The 17,011-nt window shown below is 61.9% G+C and overlaps 1 protein-coding gene across 2 annotated transcripts; it reads right to left on the bottom strand.

Annotated features, from left to right (window-relative positions):
• Positions 1–1,292: 1,292 nt before the first annotated feature.
• GRIN2C (glutamate ionotropic receptor NMDA type subunit 2C) lies at positions 1,293–14,360 on the bottom strand. Of its 2 annotated transcripts, XM_038546649.1 has the most exons (13): positions 13,989–14,360; positions 12,824–13,237; positions 9,955–10,553; positions 9,513–9,627; positions 8,368–8,579; positions 8,065–8,230; positions 7,580–7,733; positions 6,130–6,255; positions 5,625–5,854; positions 5,174–5,334; positions 4,442–4,629; positions 3,290–3,522; positions 1,691–2,773 (listed from the first exon to the last, which is right to left on the bottom strand). In XM_038546649.1, exons 2-13 carry the CDS (start codon positions 13,220–13,222, stop codon positions 1,691–1,693), a joined length of 3,666 nt encoding a protein of 1,221 aa, XP_038402577.1. In that variant the 5' UTR covers positions 13,223–13,237; positions 13,989–14,360. The 2 variants fall into 2 exon arrangements, with proteins under 2 accessions (XP_038402576.1, XP_038402577.1); XM_038546648.1 differs by having other exon boundaries at positions 1,293–2,773; positions 12,824–14,360.
• Positions 14,361–17,011: the final 2,651 nt, after the last annotated feature.

Below are 17,011 nucleotides of genomic sequence, written 5' to 3'. Positions count from 1 at the left end.
CCGCATCAGGCTCTGCACTCAGGGAAGAGTCTGCTAAAGTTTCTCTCTCTCTGCCTCTCTCTGATCTCTCTCTCTCTAATCTAATAAATCTTAAAAAAAAAAAAAAAAAAAAAAAAAGTTCTGGGGCACCGGCCTTGCTCAGATGGTTAAGTGTCTGCCTTCAACTCAGATCATGATCTCCATGTCCCGGAATCAAAACCTGTGTTGGGCTCCTGGCTCAGCAGGGAGTCTGTTTCTCCCTCTCTTTCCTGCTCGGGTTCTCTCTCTCTCTCAAATGAATAAATAAAATCTTAAAAAAAAAAAAAAAAAGGATTTCCTCCCTCTCCACCATTGCAGCTGCTCTCACCCCTAAAACCAAACAAAAAAACTTCCAGTTTTCATGGCTCCACCCCAGTAGCAGAGTGCCCCAAGGCAGGCCCAGCCGGAGCTGTGTGGGCAAGGGCCGGGGTGCTGACCTTCAGCACTGGCCTCCCCGGCTCCTCCCTGTTACGTGGAGGTCACTTCTGCCCTGCCTCACCCAACTTGTCAAGGACACCCAGACGAGGTCTGACGGCACCAATCGTACCGCTTGTGGAGTGGGTGGGAGCGCGAGTGCTTGCTGCACACAACCACGGATGTGACAGCACTGAAAATCCTAAGCAAGGGCCATCCTTCTAGATGGTCCTGGACATGTGACAGAGAAAGGAGCTGGGGTGGGGTGGGGTGGGGTGGGTAGCCCCAAGGGAGGGTGAAGGCCTGAGCTCGCCGGCAGATTCTCTGACCTGGGGCTCTGACCCTCACGAGTCCGGGCACCAGCAAGGCTGAGCGGCGTCTGGTCTCAGAAGCTGCCTGTGCCAGGCATCCGGAGCCCCACGCAGTCCCCACAGAGAGAATACGCCAGGGCCCAGGAGAGCCCCGTGCCCCGCCCCCGCCCCAGCAGACCTCCCTCTGCATTTCCACCAGTGAGCTGTCACGCTCCCGGGGGGCCCCTGGCAAGGCGGGACACCCACAGCCCCTGGCATGAGCCTCTCTTTTCAAGGAGATTGAAGGATGAACTCCATCCGTCACCACCCGAGCCCCCATGCTGAGCACATTTGTCACATCCAGTGCCAGGGTGGGTAGGAGCTGGCACTGAATACCAAGTGGCTTCTGCTGCCCAGAGCCCTTTCTCAGCCTCCTCTCCCAGACACTGCCTAGAAGGAGCTGCCCACCTCTGGACAGACACCCTGCCCGGGTCCCCTCAAGGTGCTCCTGTCGCCTACAGGCTGTGGTGTGCCCCCTACAGGGGTGCAGAATGAGGCAGCCAGGACCAGTGGGTTGTAAAAGATTTGTTTAATGCCCCAGTGCTCTTAGGAGAGACTCCAGACAGGGGGGGCAAGGAGTGGGACAGGCCTCCGTGCTCCCACGCCAGGCCCCCTGGCAGTCAGGACGGGGAACTAGCTAACGGCAGGGCAGGGAGACCCCATTGCTCCCGGTGACTCCAGGACACGTGGGAAGGACTTTGCGTGAGAGGACAGCAAGAGCCCACCCAGCCCCCTCCAGGACCTGAGACTGCCGAGGTCACTGAACTGACCACGTTGGACCTCTGTCACTGGGGGCCCACAGCCCTGATCTCCAGGCAGAAGCCAGAAACGCCCAAGAGAGCTGCCGCCACTGACCCTGACGGCGCCAGGCGGGCACCCAGCCGACCGGAGCCAGAGTAGCTGACCCCTCACACTTCTGACTCCAGGCTGGAGATCCGCCTCCACGTACAGGGTCCGGGGAAGCTGTGTGTCCCGCAGGCCGCCCTGCTGACCTCCTCCAGCCCCGCACTGTCCCTGTAGCCTGTGCTCAGCCCCAGGGTCCTGCCCCTGCGCCCCGGAGGCCCCCAGGCCCCAGGGAGCCAGGGGCCGTGGCTGGCACAGGGGGGCAGGGGGGGGCACACAGCCCCCCAGCAAAGCGGCAGGTGGGCGTGGGCGTGCAGGCAGGCGTGCTGTCTGTGCCAGGCGGGGACCCTGGCCCACACGCCCGCCCGGCAGGCCTCCCGGTAGGACGGCGCCGGCGCCCAGTGCCCGCAGGCCGGGCGGCCACACCCCGCGGGCAGCGACCGGGGCCGGGCGAAGGCCTCGGCCACCGAGCTGGGCAGGGAGGCGTGGCGCGGGCGCGGGCCCCGGGCCCAGGCGGCGCGCAGCAGGGCCTCCCGCCGCGCCAGCTGCTCCGGCCCGAGCAGCGGCAGGTCCTCCGGCTCCGGGGGCTCCGGGAAGAGCGGCAGGAAGGGGCGCCCCGACCGGTCGGCCCGAGGGAAGGAGCTGTAGTGGCAGCGCTCGGGCGACAGGGGGCGCTCTGGGAGCGCGCGCCGCTCGGAGGCCGCCAGGTGCCGCCCGCCGCGCCCCGCGCGCACCTGCCGCCGCGCCTCCCGGGCCCCCGGGCCCGACACCCGGGAGACGTCGGGCAGCGACGGCCGCGGCGTCGGGGGGCGGCCCGCGGGCGGCGGGGCCCGGGCCCCCGGCGCGGCGCGGCCCCCGCCGGGCGGACCCCAGCCCGTGGGGCTGGGCTCGGGGGACGGGCGGGGGCTGGGCGGCCGCGGGCCGGGGCAGGCGGGCGGTGGGGGCGCGCGGCGGCCGCTGCCCCAGCTCTCAATGGTGCGCGCCGCGCGGTCCAGGGAGCTGCTCACGCCCGCCGTGGTCACCATGTCGCGCGCCGCCTGCAGCATCTTGAGCACGCTGGCCTGGGCCGAGCCGGCGGTCAGGTCCGGGCTGGGCGGCCGCGCGGGGCTGGCCAGGCTCTGCACCCCGCTGAAGCAGCTGTAGATGCCCTGGGCGGCCCGGAGGAGACAGCCGTGAGCGGCCAGCCCCCCTCCGGGCGCCCACCTCCGGCCCAGGCCCCGGCCCAGGTGTCCCCAGGGCCCAGGGAGCAACTGACATTGGGTAAGCGCCTCCCGTGCAGCCCGCATGGTGCCACTGTGAGCACACCTGCCCGATGCCCTATGAGCACACCTGCCCGGTGCCGCTGCGAGCACACCTGCCCGGTGCCACTGCGAGCACACCTGCCTGGTGCCACTGCGAGCACGCCTCCCAGGGCAGTCGGAGGCCCTGAGAGGCTCTCCTCCTGGAGGAACACAGCTTGTAAATAGCCGCGAGGGTTCGGCCCGGGTCAGCCTGGCTCCCGACACCGCCCGGCCTGCTGCAGGGGGCTCTGCTTCCCATCTGCTGTGTGATGCCCGCAGGCCTCACTTTCTACCTCGGTAATGGGGCCATGGCCAGCTCTGACTTCTCTGGGTTGGTGCCCCTAAAGCTGGGGCCTGCCTGGGGGGTGGGGGGGTGGCACCCACCCTGCTGAAGGCCAGCAGGAAGTCCAGCCGGGACGTGTTGGGCACCGAGTGGCGCAGTTTCCAGTAGACCAGGTGCTCCCAGGCGAAGACCAGCAGGGCCAGCCCCATGGCCACGAGCAGCATGTAGAAGACGCCAGCCATGTTGTCGATGTCCAGCTTGCTGCTCATCACCTCGTTCTTCTCATTCTGGCAGATCCCCGAGAGCCACACTGTCTCCAGCTTCTGCGTCTCCCCTGGCAAGGGTGGGGACAAGGGACACACCCCTGGCTCAGGAAAGACCCTCCCAGGGCTCCCCCAAGCCTGGAGCAAGGAGAGGTCTGGAGCCAGGGTGCCACCCCTTTGCAGGACCACACAGGGATCTAGCCCAACGGGGGGCAGGATGGGAGGGTCGGGAGTGTCAATGAGCAGGAAGAAAGGAGAACCGAGTAGGAGCTGGGGTAGGCGATGCCACCCTTAGACGTGCCCGCCCCGCACAGGCCCAGTAAAAGTTTGCTGACTGGGCGGGTGACTGGGGCAAAGTTATTGGTCACCGACATGCAGGCACGGAGCTGGGCACACAGGGACAAAAGACCTAGCCCCTGAGGACATGACAGCACTTTCACTGCTATCATTCTCATTCCGTGGTACTGATGGAAAAATCACAGTTTTATCTTCTCGCACTGAAACCTCTGGATTTGGGGGCAGGATCAGCAGGACTGCTTAAACATCTGAGCCCCTGGTTCAAGGCAAGCCTGGGCCCCGGGCTCTGGGACTGGGCAGGCCCGTGGCTGGCTCTACACTAGGTGATGCCAAGATGGAAATGGTGGGGACAGGGGTCTAGAGGAAAAAGAAAGGATCTGAGGCTCCCCCGCAAGCCCCACTGTGTGGCCTGAGCTTCCTCCCTTCTTCCGGCCCTTCAGAGACTCTCCTGTCGTCCTACCTCCCACTCCTCCTGGCAAGCCCACCTCTTCCCCAGGACTTCATGCAGTCCCTCCAAATACCCTCATTCACTGGCCCAGCTCTCACTCCCAGAGACCTCTTCCTGCCCATAGGCCCTGGGACTCCGAGAACAGTAATGGAGATCCTGAACAGCCATCAGGCGGCTGTCCCCCCACCCCAGGATTCCATGGCCCACCCTGGATCCCAGCCCCCCCCCCCAGCGGCAGCACCCACCATCCCCCAGGAACTGCAGGAGCGCCAGGTCTATGGCCCGTTTCCAATGGGAGTCCTTCTGCATGGCGATGCCATAGCCAGTGGTGGCAAAGACCTTGCCAGAGCCAATGGTGACCAGCTTGCAGCCCTCGTCCTTGCCTGCCATGTAGTTGAGGACGGCAGCATCATAGATGAAGGCGTCCAGCTTCCTGGGGACAGGCCAGGGTCATGTGAGGTGGGGACACCGAACCTGGGGCCTGACAGGGATCTGGGCCCTAGGAGCCCGCAGAGCACTAACCAGGAGGGATGAGTGAGCAGGGCCTTCTCCAGTTCCCCTGGGTCCCAGATTCAGAGAAGAACCCTTCCTGCAGCTCAGGGATCCCACCTGCCCTCCTCTCAGAGAGGCCAGGGAACCCTCTACCCCAGAGGACATGCCCTCTCTGCCCAGCCCCTCCACGCCCTGAGGACCCTAAGTAGTCATAACCACCACGTCAGACCACGGCTGAACCCTGGGCCACACCTCAGCTGTGTCTCTGGGCCACACGGTGAGCATCTAGTTCTGTTTGAAACTTGACCCTGTCCCAAGACCACCTTACCCCCTTCCCCAGGAGCCCTACGGGACACCCCAGCCTCAACGTCCCAGGAAGACCCCAGTCCCTTGCGTCTCTCAGGAAGGACCAGAGCTGCGGCTGGTCATCAGGGAGACATGTATGTAGGGACAGTCAGAGGGTGGGTGCAGAGCTGAGGACCCACCCCATCTTGAGGCTGGTGAGTGCGTCTTCCACCGAACGCTGGTTGAACTTGACCATGTGGGTGTGCATGTCTCGGTAGTTGCTGCGGATGTTGCGCTCCGTGCTTCCGTTGGGCACCGTGCCAAAGCGGAAGGGTGGGTATTGATCCTGAGGCCGCTGAAACTGTGGGCAGAGGGCAGGCGCCCTCCATCACCCTCTGTCCAGCCCCCCAGGCACCAACACTCCCCGCCCCTGTCCCCCGCTTGTACAGTGAGCACACCGGAGTCCAGGGGACGGTCCAGGCCACTCCTGTGTTTTACGGATGGTGACATTGAGGCTGGGTCAGTCACCACTCCATCGGGGGACCCGAGCCTTCCTGCTCCCTGCTCCATTTCAAATCCCCCCTCCCCGGTCCCTCAGGCCTGCCCCTGCTCTCGGCACCCCTTGCCCTCCACTAGCCGTGTCCCCAGAACCTTCTTATCACTAAGGCCAGACACGGTGTCGATGTACTGCTCCTGGATCATGAAGGCGGCCAGGTTGGCGGTGTAGCTGGCGAGGAAGATGACGGCAAAGAAGGCCCACACCAGGACCATGATCTTGCTGGTGGTGCCTCGGGGGTTCTCGATGGGCACTGAGTTGTTGAAGACCAGCGCCCACAGCAGCCACACAGACTTGCCGATGGTGAAGGATGGGCCCCCAGACTCTGGGAGTGAGAGCGTGGGCACAGAGGGACTCAGGTCTGCACTGTGCCTGGGGCGGGCCCCCTCCCCAGCCACCCCAGCCCCAGGGCAAGCCAGCCCACCTTGTTTCTCTCTTTTGTGTATCTGACTGGCCCCTGCAGGTTGTCCGGAAGCCAGAGACCTCCCCCAGGATCCAGCCCTTTTTCCTTTTTTCCCCCCCGAAGGGCCCCTGCACCACCCCCCACCCCCACCCCACTTCCACTGATGCTCCCTCTCCCAGGTCCAGCTGAGAGCTTACTCTTGCCACTGGTGAGGTTCTGGTTGTAGCTGACAGGGCTGAAGTACTCAAACATGAAGACCGTGATGGCCACCACAGTGAGACACATGACAAACATCATCACCCACACCGAAGGGCTATAGGGCTCTGGGAACAGAGGGAGGCAGCTCAGAGGCCTCACTACCATCCCTCCCAGAGCCCTGGGTGAAGACAGGTGCATCCATTTGGTCAGAATGGGGCCCATCAGCCCCAAGGACTGAGCCAAGGGGGTCCCTGACTCTTAGAGCAGCAGAGCCCCAGGAGAGACCCCCCTCACACACCCCAGGGAGGTCAAGCTCTCCAGCATTCTCAGTTTCCCCCTCCCCTTGGCCTGGGACAAGATCCCATCACCCCACCCCAGAAAACCTCCCTTTGACTGCACATCTCCCCTGGATCCCATTCCCACCCCCAACTGCCTTTCAAAAAGAGAGTTTACACCCCGTGCGCTCTCTCCTCTGGGTCCCATTCGCTAGCCTGCAACCTGCTCCGTCCCTCCTCCCCTCCTCCTCCCCAGCTGGCCGGATTCCACAAGGCCAGGGCAACTTTCTCATTCCCTCTCCTCCCTCACCTGCCAGCACCGCTAACCATACTCCTGTTCTGGAAGTGCCCTGCCTGGCCCAGCATTGAGGAGCTGCTTGCTCTGCCTGGAATCAGGCAGGGTCTTTAAGGCTAAGTTTCACTCTTGATCCTACTGACAGGACCCCGAAGCACCAAACGCGGGGAGACCAACTGAGCTTCTCTGACCAGTCTGCTCACTGGCTTCCATCTCCATGAACAAGGAGGCATTCCTGCCATAAACACTGTGTCCCTTGATGCAGTGGCCATCCTGCAGGGTGGGGTTTGTTGTCTCCTACAGGGCTGGGGAACCCTGCTCAGAGAGGTTCAGTGACTTGTCCAAGGCCACCCAGCAGGAAGGAGATTCTCTCCTCTGCTCCTGGCTGAGGCTTGCCTGTCCTCATGGCTCTCTGTAAACCTCACACCACAAGTCCCATTGATCTCTTGGCAGGGCACTTGGTGACCCCAAGGACTATGGCTGTATCCCCAGCAGCTAGAGTGAAAGGGGCTGCCCCACAAATGCTGAATTCCCAATCAGGTCACAAACTAGCACCACTTCCCACTCTCTGGGGTGGCTCCCCAACTGCCTGTGAAGCTTCTCCCCCAGGGCGTCCTAGCCGGTGAGACACTTCCTGAAGTCAGCCTGCCTTTCAGGCTTTCCTGCCCTCGAAATGGCCCCACCACCCTCCTTACCCAACACTCGGACTCAGAATGGAACATGGGCTTAACCTCTTCCCTCTCCTGCAGCTCAGGCCTCTGGCCAAACTCCAAGGCACCCATGGCTGCTGTGCTGGCCCTCTGAGGTCCACCCCAAACTCCCCATTTCCAGGCACAGCCCTCAGACTCTGGAGCCGTCCCTGCCCACCCCGAGCCGCACCCAGGAAGGCCGATGGGGACACGGTGCCGTTGCTGCGCGCCACCATCACGCTGATGCCCGTCTCCACGAAGGGCACAGAGAAGTCCACGATCTCGGAGCGCTCCTCGTTGATGGTGAGGGAGCCGATGGCCATGTCTGCCCGCTGGTAGTACACCTGGGACGATGGGGGCCAGGGCCGGGTTGGAGGAAGGGTCCCACAGGCTGGAGCACCCTCCCCAGCCTCCCCCAGCACCCCCGGGGCTTAGTCGGCTGTTGCCATCTGGGGTCCTCAGAGCTCCACTTGCAATAGGGACGACCCCAAGGAGCATTACTGGTGACAGCCCACTTTCCCTGCCAGCTGGGAGAGCCTTGGGAGCTGGGCCCAGGCCCCACCCTGACTGACCCCCAGCACAGGAACATCAAGGGGTGACTGAGTGATGCGTGGGGCCTGGGGTGGCGGGCGGGCACGGGGGGTGGGCTCAGGTGGACCTCGGGGGTGGGCCTACCTCCCCAATCATGCCATTCCACACGCCTCGAACCCTCTTGCCATGCTTGCCATTGGTCACCAGGTACAGGTCATAGGAGAACTTGACCACCTTGGCCAGCTTCTTGAGGATGTCAATGCAGAAGCCCTTACAGCACAGCTTGGTGTAGGGGGCCGTGTCACCACTGCTGCCACCAAGAGACCAGAGCAGACGTCAGGGCCAGCAGCTCCTCCGGTTTGGCATGTGGCCCCCACCCCTCTATACGCCTGCCAGCGCATGGCAGCACGCAGCTCCCACGGGGCCTTCCCGTGTGTTCTCGCAGACCTGAAGGTGTGGTTGCTCTGCCTGCGGCACGGCACAGTGTTGGGCACACAGCCGCCCGTGCCAGGGTCCGGGCTCTCCACAATGACAAAGGGCCGCTCTTCCAGCGTGGCCACCGTCAAGTGCCGGCTGTCCACCACAGGCTGCAGAGACGCACTATAGCGAGGCCACACCGGGTACTTCATGTGCAGGACGCCGTGATCCCAGCGCCCCACCTGCAAAGGGCGGCCAGCGTCAGCCTGGGACCTCCACCCCCAATACCCCCACCCTCTAGGTGGGGGCCTCTGGTGGGGGCCTGCCAGGGCCAAGAATCCCCCTCCCTAACCTGGGGACAGCAGGGCAGGAGCATCTGGGGACCAGGAGAGTCGGGGCAAAGAGCTGGGCATGGACAGGAAGGGAGGGCTCCCTGCAGCCTCCTCCCAGCCTCTGGTCCCCATGCTTTTCCCATCCAGCCCCCACACTTGCTGCTGGCCCACAGCATCGTCCCGGAGCCCAGACCTGAGCCTGTGTCACCACAACCCTCACCCCCCACCCAGACCTCAGTATAAAGTCCTTCTTCACCCAGTACCCCAGACCTCCTGCACTCCAGTCCACCACACCCCGCTCTTCCTCAGTCTCCACACCCCCCAAACACATCACTTCAGAATGCCTCAAACCCTTCTGCCCCTCTGTCTAAACCAGGCTGGTATCCCTCCCTGATGGGCTCCTACTCAACCCTCCACAGCGCAGCCCAAATGTCCCAACTTCTGTGGATCCTTCCCCAGTTTGCTCCTCTAAAGGCAGAACCGATTTTTGGGCCTTCTCAGTACCCCCGTAATGCTGTGCACGCCTCTCTCCTGCTGATCTCCCCAAATTCTACTTGTTTACATGTCTGGCCGGCCAGCATAGCTGTGGGTTAGATCCCCCAGGGGCAGGACTGTGTGATGAGAGAGCCCGACAAGTTCTACCATGGAGGGAGGCCAGGGTGCCCTGGGAGCCCTGAGCAGACGTGCCTCACCCACCCTGGTGCAGTGCAGTTGCTTCAGCTGAGACCTGGGATGAGGGGCTGGATGAAGGACAGAAGGGACCCTCTGCTCAGCTGTGGGACAAGAGGGGCTGGGGACAACATGAGACGGCACCGAGGGACCCTGGGCTCACCCCCTTCTCACCATCTCCCAGAGGCGGTGGCGGTTGAGGGCGATCACAACCATGGTGGGCTGGACCAGGTACCCACCAGGGCTGAAGGAGAAGTCTCGGCCCTCCCAGGTGACATTCAGTAGGTGCCTGCAATGGGGGAGAGAAACCAGGGGTGTCCCCGCAGCCCTGCCCAGGACCAGAGGCCGCCTCCCTCGCCTTCTGCCTCACCTCCGTCACCACCACCAGGAAGCACTCACGGCGCCCTTATTGCTCTGGTTCCCTGTATTGACACACACCCTCTGCAACCCTCGACACACCTTCACACCCGGCTTTTTTCTTTTTTTGTTTCCAGTTGAGGAAACTAAGCCCAGAGAGGTGAGGCACCTTGGCAACCCAGGCTCACAGCTAGCGGGAGGGGAGGCCAGCGGGGCGACGGTCCCCGCCCCCACTCCCAGGCCCTGGGCAGGTGCCCACCTGTAGAAGGCCTCCCGGGCAGGGCTGACGGGCCCGGGGTGGCCACGGCAGTCCCCGGCCGGGGAGGGCAGGGCGCCGTGCTGCCGCTGGTAGCCGTGGGCGCCCAGGGCCAGGATGGCCACGCCGTCGCGGACCTTCTGGCGGAGGCTGAGGCGCCAGCTCTCGGTGACGACGCTGATGAGGCCCACGGGGAAGGCGGCGGGGGGCGCGTCGGTGCTGCCCAGCGCCAGGCTGGGCACCAGCCACACGTGTCCGGGCCCCACCAGGCCGGCCTGCGCCGCCTCGGCGAAGAGCACCTCGGCCTCCTCGCGCGAGCAGTAGGCCACCAGCACCGGGGCGTCGAGCTGGCGCAGCAGGCGCTGCGTGTGTGCGCGCTGCCCGCCGGGGCCCAGCTCCAGGGTGAGCACGTCCAGCAGCCGCCAGCTCAGGTAGCTGGCGTCGGCCGCGGCGCGCACCCCCTCCAGGAAGAGCGCGTGCCCGGGGTGCAGGCTGGTGATGACGGCGAACGCGCTCCAGTCGTACTCCTCCAGCACCTTGAACAGCACCTGCAGCTGCTGCTCCAGGGACACGCCCAGCTGCAGGAAGGCGGAGCCCGGCTCCTGGGGGCGGGGCGGGCGGGGCGGGGCCTGAGTCGGGGCGCCCTCGCCCCGCCCCGCCGCGCGCCCCCGCTGCGCTCGCTCCCGCAGCCCCCAGACGCCCCGCGGGCCCCTGCGCTGCAACACCTGCCTCGCGCCGCCGACGTGGTTCCTAACCTGCTGCGGGTGGAGAATCACCCCAAGCGCCCCCCGCCACCCCCACCCCCCCCCAGGCAAGGCCGGGATCAAAAACCAGCTGCAGCAGCTGCAGCCCGCGGAGCTTGTCGGACATAAATGCAGATTCCCGGGCGCATCGCGCACCCACTGGGTCAGAACCCCTGGGGGTGGCGCCCGTGAATCTGTATTTTTAACAAGCTCTTCGGTTTCATCCTTGAATCCTCTAGTTTGGGAAGCCTCCGACCCTCAGACCCACTGAACTGGAATCTCAGAGGTGGGCCCCTGGGCGCGTGTATTTTTCTAAAGCACCGTGAAGGCAGAGAAGCGCTGTGCTGAGAGCTCCGCGGGGGCCCCAGGATAACTGGGAAAACACCACCCTCCACGGAGCCCCGGAGATGAGAAAGTTCCTCCTCTCCACCGCCTCCATCATCACGAATGCCCAGGGCCCTGCCCGCTGGAGCCAGGCTAGCGCCCTCCCCTCCTAAACTGTGGGCTGCCTCTCGCCCCTACATGTCCTCCAAGATTTCATCACACTGCGACTGTCCCAGTCTTTTTAAAGAGCAAATCCGGGACAACCCTACAGGACAAGTAACCCAGTTCCTTCAACAAACAAATTGCAACAAAAAGAGAGAGACGGAGGAGGATCCTAGAAATTGAGGCTCAGAAGCCACATCCGCAGATCACCACGTGGAAACCTCATTTGTTCCTTGATTCAAGCAAACAAACGTAAAAATAAGCATGTATGATGTTTATGAAACTATGGGAAAATTTGAACACTGCCCGGATGTTTGATGATGCTAAGGAATTTTTATTTTTTTAGATGTGATCGTGTATGGTGGTTTGGTTTTTAAGCCTTTATCTATTAGAGGTATATACTGAAATATTTCTAGTTGGGACAACAGGATGCCTGGGCTTTGCCTCAAAATGACACAGGAGAGGGGCACCTGGGTGGCTCAGTGGTTGAGCATCTGCCTTCCGCTCAGGTCATGATCCTGGAGTCCTGGGATCGAGTCCCGCATCGGGCTCCCCGCAGGGAGCCTGCTCCTCCCTCTGCCTGTGTCTCTGCCTCTCTCTGTGTCTCTCATAGTAAATAAGTAAAATATTTTTTTAAAATGACACAGGAGAGGGGGGAAGTGAGTGGAGGTAAGGATGGGGCAGGGTTGGCCAGGGGTGGATGGTACATGGGGTCCTTATATTCTTCTGCTTTTTATGTCTGCTCAAATTTCTCCATAATAAAAAATAATCATAAAAGAAAAGCAAATCAGATTGGTTTGTCCCCTCAGCACCTTCTTGGGCTCCCCCAGTTACTTAGAACAAAACCCAAATATCTTTCTATGTGTTCAGGATCTCACCTTCCTCTCCAGCCTTCTCTCAAAATCTCCCAGCTCCTTCTACCTGCTGCCTTCATACCCCCTGATGCCTCTAGCTGGAACACTGTCTCCCACTCCACACACACACACCCCCAAAACACACACAAGTTGCCAACTCTCCTTCATCCTCATGACCTTAGCTTCAATATGACTTCTTAAGAGAATGTTTCCGCCCAACCCCCTACACACACGGGGGCCCTCTAAGACCCTCCTGCGTTTTTCCTTCAGAGTACGTGTCCCAGCTATGACTGCAGATGAATGTGTGTTTAGAACACTCTCCCCACGTGATGCAAACTCTGTGAGGGCATCCCAGGACAGTGACCTGCCACCAAATGGTCTCCCTGCAGATTAACTGCACCAGGTCCTCTGCCCAGCTTGGCCCCCTCTGCTCCTGGGTCTGGAGCTTAACCAAGGAAGGCCAGAGAAGCAGAGGGAAGGGGGGCTGAGACTGCCCACCAAAGCCAGAGGTGAGCTCACCACCTGTACCCATTCATCTAGACACAAAGTGAAAGCAGCCCAGGAAATTTATCTTCTAGAACACAGGAACATCGTTTCCATGGCCTTCTTTCTCCCCACTCCCACTCCCCCGCCAATGTTGCACCCTCAGCCCCCACCTCCCTGCTGGTCCCACCCAATCCCAGCTGCCCAGAACCTAAGTCTCTCCCTGGCCATGCCTCAGTCCCGCTCCTGCAGCCCCAGCCTGGCTCCTGGCCCAAGGGATGAAGGGACAGGGGTTTGGACAGGCACCTTGGGGGTGAGGACCACAGCAGAGCCCCCACTGATGCTGAGGATGGGCACGTGGGTCTGGGAGGAAATGAAGTCCAGGATCTGGGCCACCGCCTCGGTACCCACGTTGTCCTCAAAGACAATGCCGTGGACACGGGCCGCACCCAGGAGTCCGCAGATCTGGGTGAGGAGGCTGCTGGGGTTGGTGTTGTTGACTCCCACGGTGAGCGGCTGGATCTCCAGAGGCAGGTCCATGAAGCTCTGGGAGGTGAGGCGGGTGCGCGCCTGGGCCTGCGGCGGCCCCGAGCTGCCAAACACCACGGCCACGGTCACAGCCTGCTCACCCTGCCCCGGGCCCAGCCCCGCCCAGGCACCGAGGAGTGAGGTGAGCAGCAGGGCCGGCCCCAGAGCGCCACCCATGTCCACCGGAGGGTCCTGCAGAGAGATCCGGATAGGGAGACAGAAGCACAAAGAGAAAAGATGAGCACGTGGACAGGAGGTGAAGGCCGGCGTCAGAGACACACATCCCGAGGGAAAGAAAAGAGGGAACATCTCCTTCCACAAAGAAAGGCAGAGACGAAGGGACAGCCAGACACAGATAAAGAGAAAGAGACAGTCTAGCTGAGCGTCCCCAGAGCCGCCTGGAGGGGCAGGGGCTGGAAGGACGCGAGTCCCCAGAGGTGCTCACTACTTCCATTCTGCTGTTGTGCTGGAAAGGCCAGACCTTTGGAAACTCCTCTGTCTGAGCTCTGCCCCAGAAAGGCACACTGAAAATGCTAGTCTGGTGTCCAAGTGCGTGGATTTGAGTCAGACAGACCTGAGTTCAAGTCCCAGCTCTGCCACTAGCTGTGTGATGCTGGGGAAGCCACTGAGGTACGTTTTCTCACAATAATCACAGGACCTACCTCCTACGCAGTGGCAAGGAGGTTACCCCCTGCTATCAGCATCCTTGTCCTATAGGTGACAGCTGCACGTCCAGGTGAAGGAAGGCAGCGTCTGTGACACTCCCTGCCCTGCCTTCCATATTCTCCATCCTAAATGGAATCTAACATCGCCGAAGGCCCTGCTCTGTGTGGCCCTGCCTGCCACAGGACTCCCCCCCTCCTGGACACCAGACATCCCCACCCTTCCCCCTTGGCCTCAACTGGTAGCAGCCATTCCACAGCCCGAGTGTGACACCACTGACCTGGTCGGGACTCAGGATCTCCTGAAACCCTGAGGCGTCTTACACATGAGCTGCTTCCCCAGGCCATCGCTGGTGTGCAAGATTTTTTTGACCTAACCCAAGGACGTGACGTGTATCCCTGCTAAATAAACATCATTGCTTTGGACTGGAACCAACAGCCAAGCCAGTGAGTGGTGCCCACTGACGCAGCTCTCCCTCCCCGCTGGCCATCGGCCACAGCTATGCCACCTTCTCCATCTTCATCACATCCCCAGCAAAACTTCTGAACAAGAGAGCCAAAGGGTGACCAGGGTGAACCTGGTTTAATTTAGGCTGAGAAGACAAGATTTTTGGCAGGGGAGGGAATACTCATTTTGGTACCCTTGAAATCTCCTTTGCCCCTCACCCCCCCCCCCGCCCACCCCCCATGCCCACCCCCACCCCCACCCCACCGCAGGTATGGTTTCATAGTACAGCGACTCAGACTGGCAGCCCAGAGACATGCGTGAGTCTGGTACTGGAACCTAAACCAGCCTCAGCTACCACCAATCAGGGACCCCAAGAAGGGCACCACCATGCTTGCTCCTCCCTTTGCGAGGCCTTTCTGTGCCCATATCTGCCCATAGCCCAGTCCCCGTAGTTCCCTATCCCCAGGGCAGCCCCAAGCCCCCCATCTCTGCCTCCCAGCTCTGAGCTTCACATCTGTGCTGTCCAGAACAGCGGCCACCAGTCACAAGTGACTATAGGCACCAGAAATGTGGCTCGTCTGAACTAAGGCTCCACTATTCTAAGAGTAAAATACATGCTGTATATCAAAGACTTAGTATGAAAAAAAGAATGTAAAGTGTCTCATTAATGTTCTTTATATTGATTACAGGTTGAAATAGTAGTTTATATACATTGAGTTGAACAAAATATACCGCTAGGACTAATTCCACTTGTTTCTTTTTACTTTTTCTAATGTGACCACTAGAAAATTTACAATTACACACGCAGCTCTCATTTTGCTTCTTTTGGACATGACTCTAGTTGTAGGACCCAGGCATTCCCCCAAGGGGGCACTACCCCCAGAGACTCCCTGGCTGGGAAGATGTCTTCTAGGATAGGGGTTGAGAAGGAGAGGAAGTCCAGGCAGGTGACACCTCTCACCAGGAGTGATCACAGAATACCTCTGGACGGAGAGGCCCCATCAGGCAAGTCTCTCTGAGCTTCAAACAGCAATGGGCAGATACAAAAAGACTCAGACCCCAGAGCCTCATCCCCTCATGACATCTGGCTTCCCCCACAAGACAGGAGGGTCATACTCTCAGCCCTGGCCCCCCAGTGTCTCCACTCCCCCATCCACCTCACTCCCCTCTGGCCCCACTGGTCCAAAACGTTGTTCTGGCCACCGCACCCCTGCCCACACAGCACAGCTGCTCCCTGGTGCCCACAGACGAAGCCTAGACACCTTCATCCCATGACCTGAGCCCCGCACACCCCGACACCCATCCATTGTCTCCTCTCCTCTCCTCCCACACTCCTGGGGGTCTGTTGGCTAGACAGCCCCTCACTATCCTCGTCTCCGGGTCTCTGCTCTGTCGTTCCCTGAGGCTGGAATGCCCCTTTCCCATGGCCTCTCTCTTGTCTACATAACAAAATTCCAGAGCCCAACCTAAATCCCTTTCCCACCAGGCACCTGCCCTAGTCCCTCCAGCCTCTGGGCATTTGGGGGTGAGAAGATATAGGGTCTGTGTGGGGCTGTAGGCCACCTCCTTCCTACCCCACCTCCCCACCTCTCCTGGAGCAAGAAGCTCCCAGTTATGGCACTTCAGTGACTGGCAGGTATTTGGCCACCCTCCATGCAGCCCCTGCCACACACCTGACTTTGGCTTAGGAACCTCTGCCCACCCTCTCAAGGTATCCCACCTTTCACTAACGGGCTAAGTTAATGAACATTGGCACCCCAAAAAGGCCCAGGGGAGGATGGTAGTGGTCAGGCCTCTGAGACACCCGGCGGCGTCACCTTGAGCTCCCCAGCACCTCCGCGGGCTTGCAGCTCCCGTCGCCGCGCCCCAGCCCCCTCCCTCATCCCGGGGCAGGCTCCCCCGCAGGCAGCGCGGATGTGCGCACGTGCACACTCGCCCCGGACGCTGGTGGCTCCCCCCTCTCCCAGGCCCGAGCCTTGGCCCCAGGGACGCGCCCACCCACCAGCTGCGCTGCTTCGGGGGAGCGAGGGGCCCAGGCTGCTCTGCCCGCTGTGTCCACGGCCCTTTGGCGAGCGGCCTCGACTTTGCCGTCGGGTTTCCCTCCCTCCATCACTTCTGCTGAGCTAACATCCGCACCCAGGCGTCGGGGAGAAGCCCGCCCTGCATCTCGCTCCCACCGGCGCGGGCACCGAAGTCTCCCTCCAAGATGAACTCCCCGCCCCCCCCCCCCGCTGTTTCCGCCCCGGCCCCCCGGGGGGCGCCCTGCCCCCTCCCCTTGGCAGGAATCTCTTACACTCGGGCTGTGAAGTTCGGGGTATTTTTAGGCCGGCGATAAATAATTCATAGGGAACGTGGCATCAGGCTCCCCCCGCGGGAGGACGGGGCGCGAGCGGCTAGAGCCACCGTCACCCGCGGCTCAAGGACACTCGCGATGCGGCGGCGGCGGCGGCGGCGGCGGCGGCGGCGACTCCGGGCTCCGCGACCCGTGCCACGCCTCCTGGCGGCCAAACTGGGCACCACGTCCGCGCCCCCCGCCGCGCGGCCGCACCCCACCCCCTCCCCGCAGGCGTCGGCTGCTCCCGGCCCCCGCCCCCACGGCCCGCGAGCTCCGCAGGCTGGGAAGGGGGTCGTGCTCGCCTGGCAGGCCGGGCTGCGGGCGGGGCGGGGCGCCGGGGCTTGGGGCGAACCCAGAAGTCTGGTTTCCAGGTACCGGGGTCCCCTCACGCTCCTATCCAAATTCTTAGTACGGAGTTTAGGGGCCGACCTGAAACCGACTGGCGCAGCCGGAAACTAGACGGGCTCCAAGACAGCGCCTGAGCCTTCCTCGACTTCCCTGTGGCCCCGGGTCAGAGGCGG

The sequence above is a fragment of the Canis lupus genome, chromosome 9 (assembly GCF_011100685.1).
Source record: "Canis lupus familiaris isolate Mischka breed German Shepherd chromosome 9, alternate assembly UU_Cfam_GSD_1.0, whole genome shotgun sequence".
Lineage (NCBI taxonomy): Eukaryota > Metazoa > Chordata > Mammalia > Carnivora > Canidae > Canis > Canis lupus.
Note: the sequence above shows the minus strand (reverse complement) of the source record. Positions and strands in the feature narration are given on the sequence as shown.